At 45.7% G+C, this 4,668-nt stretch overlaps 1 protein-coding gene across 1 annotated transcript; it reads left to right on the top strand.

Annotated features, from left to right (window-relative positions):
* The first annotated feature begins 2,027 nt into the window (after positions 1-2,027).
* Positions 2,028-4,096, top strand: LOC143019324 (uncharacterized). Its single transcript, XM_076174963.1, has 5 exons — positions 2,028-2,068; positions 2,132-2,883; positions 3,137-3,262; positions 3,458-3,579; positions 3,659-4,096. Exons 1-5 carry the CDS (start codon positions 2,028-2,030, stop codon positions 4,094-4,096), a joined length of 1,479 nt encoding a protein of 492 aa, XP_076031078.1.
* The last annotated feature ends 572 nt before the right edge of the window (positions 4,097-4,668 follow it).

Below are 4,668 nucleotides of genomic sequence, written 5' to 3'. Positions count from 1 at the left end.
CGATGTGTTCTCTGAGTCTATTTACTATTATTGGTTCAAGCATTTTTCCTATAACCGATGTCAAACTGAGTTGCATATAGACGATCTATCTCCGTTCTTAAAAACAGGAACAACGTTTGCCTGCCTCTAAGCAGTTGGCACAAAACCAGTGTCTACTGATTTATTGAATATTTCAGTTAACTGGTCGCAGATTTCAAATTTACACCCCTTAAGCATTCTTTGAATAATTTCATCTCGACCCGGAGATTTTGTAGCTTTAAGTCTGTCAATCTGCTTGACTACTTCTTTACTAATGCTGATATTAGATAGACTACTTTCTTCATCCCCTCTGAAAATCGGATCGCAGTCAGGTACTTTATCTAACCTCTCATTAGTAAACACCGATAGAAAATAATTGTTAAACTCCTCACTCATTTTTTCCTCTGGTTCTATCATGACATTTTCATCGTTTTTAATTGGTCCTATTCTTTCTTTATTTGTGTATACCTCACATTATATCTTTAATGAACAGTTACGAGAGAATTGGAGTTTAAATAAATCCATTCTCTCATTGAAGTGTGCCTTTACCACTATGTAGTAACAAAAACACTACAATTGGTGTCCATAGCGTGACCGGACACCCCAGCCGCCACCTCCGCAGCAGCAGAGGACGTCGCCCCTAGCAGAGTCCAGCCGCTACCGCAGCAGAGGACGTCGCTTCTAGCAGAGAGTCCAGCCGTCACCCGTGAACTGGTGCCGGAGCTGCTGTCACTGCTGCCGCCGGAGTTGGAGCCACTGCCTCCCACACCCCGGACCTGCTGCCGCCACCGCTGCCCTACCCTCTGCCCGGCCGCCACCTCACTATTCCCTGGAGAGGTGAACCTCTGCCCGACCGCGGCCCGCGCGACTGTCTCCAGGAAAGGCGAACCCCTGCCCGGCCGCCGCCTCACTTTCCCTGGAGATGCGAACCTCTGCCCGTACGCGGCCCGCCCTTCTGTCCCCTGGACAGGCGAACATTTGCCCGTCCGCGGCCCGCCCTTCTGTCGCCTGGAGAGGCGATCCTCTGCTCGACCGCGGCCCGCCCGTCTGTTCTCTGGAGAGGCAAACTTCTGCCCGACGCTGCCTCGTCTTCTGTCTTTCTAGGACCCAATTCTCTGCGTACTTATAGTGCCCAGGATTAACTATAGTGCCCAAGAGTGTTACTTGTAATGCCCAGGATTATCTATTGTGTTAGTGATACCCCCAAATAAGTGTCCAAATCGTGCTCGTGTTAGTGCCCATAAAATAATGTGCTAGTGCCCCATATGATGTCAAGTGTGTTAGTGCTCGCTATTGTTAACGCCATTGCCAATTTCGTCCCGCAAAGATGGCTCACGAAGCCACAACTGCAGTCGCCTTCCGTGCACCTGCATTCTGCTCCCAGGACCCGTCCATGTGATTCTCCATCTTGGAATGCAATTTTAAGGCATCTTCGATCACTGTTAGCCTTGCTAAATTCTCGCATATGACTGCTGTCCTGCCACTTGGTATCTTATCACAGGTCTCCGACGTCATCGCACAAGCTGTCACTTCTAACAAGAAAGCTGTCCTAGCGCGCCTTCAGAATACTATAGCGGTTCGTCTCCAAGAGCTCCTCACCAGAGAAGACCTCGGGAATGAGAGGCCCTCATATCTTTTTCGACGGATAAAAACACTGCTGGCAGATAAATACGATTCCTTTGACAATGAAGTCTTCAAGCAACTGTTCTACCAACGGTTGCCTCCTGCGACCCAACGCAGCCTTTTCACCGTCAAGGACACACTTGCCATTGATGCACTAGCCAACCTTGCGATGAATTTATGGGAATTCTTGCACTAACACAATCGTCTGCCGTCTCGACCATCACTGCACAAGACACCAAGCAACTTAACGATCTTGTTTCCCAACTTTCTCTGCAAGTCCGGCAGATGCAGAAACAACTCGACAACCACTGACGTTCCCGCTCGTTTTCTCGAAATCGTTTCCGGTACAGATCACACTCTAGGAACCATATTTCCCACTCTCCGGTATGTTTCTACCATCAGAAGTTTGGAACTTCAGCCAAGAAATGTAAGGCACCATGCATCTACACTAATCCTTTAAACCTCAGCAATGAGCATTAACGGCGCGTAGTGCTCGTGCCTCTTCCTCCGTGCTGCTTCATCTATACGACCCACTTTCGAAGACCAAGTTCCTGGTCGACTCTAGTTCCGATGTCTGTGTTTTGCCAGCCCAAGCTTGTCAAAAGTTCCGTCCTATAATTTTGCACCTCTACGCAGCCAACGGTACCAAGATCCCAGTGTACAAGCGTCATACTATGCAATTCAACCTTAAGCTCCGCTGTTCCTTCGAGTGGACCCTTTACATAGGAGATGTTTCCCAACCCATCTTAGGTGCTGATATCTTGTCTCACTATGGCCTCTTGGTAGACTTAAAAGGGTGTAAATTGCTTGACCCACTCACTTCCATCACAACGAGTGCACAGCATGCACCTGGCGAAAGCACACGCATTGCTGTCATCCAGTCTAATCACCAGTTCTCCTCCTTGCAGAAGTCCTTCCCAACGCTGACACAGCCATATTCTGCCGCAACTCCAGTCAAACATCACGTTTCTCACCGCACTAAAACTACTGGACCACCAACTCACGCCAAGGCTCGCCGTTTAGCTCCCGAGCGTTTAAAACTAGCCAAGCAAGAGTTTGAATCACTTATGCGCCAAGGCATCATCCGCCCTAGTTCCAGCAACTGGTCCAGTGCACTTCACATAGTCCCTAAGAAGAATGGTGACCTACGACTATGTGGAGACTACCGTGGTCTCAACTCGTGCACTGTCGAGAACAGTTATCCTGTTCCTAACATCCAGGAGTTCTCCTCTCAATTCTTAGGTTGCAGCACCTCCAGGACCGACCTCGTGAAAGCCAGCCCCCGTCCACCCTGCGTACATCCCGAAAACTGCCATTATCATCCCCTTTTACTTTGTTTGAATATGTACGGATGCCCTTTGGATTAAGAAGCGCTGCTCAAACCTTTCAATGCTTCATCGACAAAGTCCTGTGAGGCCTTCCTTTCTGCTTCGCATACATGAATAATCTCCTCATTGCCAGTCCTGACCCAATGACGCACAAACAACACCTACAGGAAGTTCTAAATCGTCTGCAGAAATACGAAATACAAAAATTGACAAATCCGTATTTGATGTTTCCTCCATCACCTTCCTTAGTCACAGTGTCACCTCACACGGAATTGCTCCCCTCCAAGACAAATGTGAGTTTCTCGAAATGGTAAAATTTTACAACAGTTTCATCCCTCGTTGTTCTCTATTTCTCCAGCCACTCTATGCGATGATCAAGCCCTGTAAACGTGATCAATCCATCACCTTAATTTGAACACCGGAAACGGAAGACGCCTTTACGGCAGCCAAAGAAGCCCTCACTGACGTTTCACCGCTCTGTTTCCCAGACCCGGACGCCGACATTTCAATCGCCACAGATGCTTCCAGCATTGGCATTGGTGTAGTCCTTCAGCAGCACGTCCACAGTGGTTGGAAATCCCTCGCCTTTTTCTCTAAGAAATTCGACAAGGTAGGATCCAAATACTACGCTTATGATAGAGAACTTGTGATCTGCAAAGTGATCAAGCACTTTTGCTACTTTGTGGAAGGTCGTAAATTTCACGTTTACACCGACCACAAACCCCACACTACCGCGTTTCTCAACAACAAATCTTCCTGTTCCCCACGACAGCTGCGCCACACTGACTTCATCTCACAGTTCACCACGGGATGCCCTTTCTCGCAACATATCTGCAGTCACATCCTCTGTTATCAACTATGCTGCTATTGCTGCCGACCAGACAGCCGATCCAGAACTGCAAGAATTGTTGAACAACCCTGCGTTCCAGTTTAAGAACATCCTACCCCCAGGCACGGACGTGCACATCTACGCTGATGTTTCTACTGAAACTAGCCGTCCCTTTCTTCCGAAGGATCATCGCCAGCCAGTCTTCCATAAGCTGCACAACTTCTCTCACCCTAGCATCCGAGCAACCCAGAAGATGGTGATATTTTTCAGGCTGGCGCCCCCTTGGCCTCTAGAATAGACTCCTAGCGCCCCCTACCCCATAAACACATGTGAGCTTCCTTTTTAAGTGAAAACAACAAATTATAAACAAAATATGTATTTAAAAAACAATGATATAGTACACAAGCTCGACTTTGTCGGCTTGTAAACATTTTATTTGATCTTCACAATTACCCTTAATAATCACATGCAAACATTGTTTTTTTTCAAATTGAAAACAATATTAAACACAAAATTTGCTTTTCAAAAATAAATTAATCTAATTAACCATTTTTTTGTCTTCACAATTACCCTTAATTTACACATGCGACTTTTTTTTTAATTTGAAAACAACAATATTAAACACAAAATTTGTTTTTCAAAAATAATGATTTTTTTTATAAACCATTTTATTTGGTCTTCACAGTTACTTTCAATAAACACAGACGAGCATATTTTTTTCAAATTGAAAGCAACAATATTGAACACAAAATATACTTTTCAAAAACAAATAAACCATTTTATTTGGTCTTCACAATTACCCCCAATACAAACATGCTAGCATTTTTTTTTATTGAAAACAACAGCATTAAACACAAAATGTTTTTCAAA

The sequence above is a fragment of the Oratosquilla oratoria genome, chromosome 37 (genome assembly GCF_046742065.1).
Source record: "Oratosquilla oratoria isolate Oo_2021 chromosome 37, ASM4674206v1, whole genome shotgun sequence".
Taxonomy (NCBI): Eukaryota; Metazoa; Arthropoda; class Malacostraca; order Stomatopoda; family Squillidae; genus Oratosquilla; species Oratosquilla oratoria.
This window is presented reverse-complemented; position numbering and strand designations above follow the sequence as displayed.

Coding starts and splice junctions, on each gene's coding strand:
- LOC143019324 (XM_076174963.1), top strand. CDS start 2,028: ATGTTTCTACCATCAGAAGTTTGGAACTTCAGCCAAGAAAT. Junction 2,069..2,131: donor TGGAACTTCAGCCAAGAAAT/GTAAGGCACCAT, acceptor AACGGCGCGTAG/TGCTCGTGCCTCTTCCTCCG. Junction 3,263..3,457: donor TGCTCCCCTCCAAGACAAAT/GTGAGTTTCTCG, acceptor TCTGTTTCCCAG/ACCCGGACGCCGACATTTCA.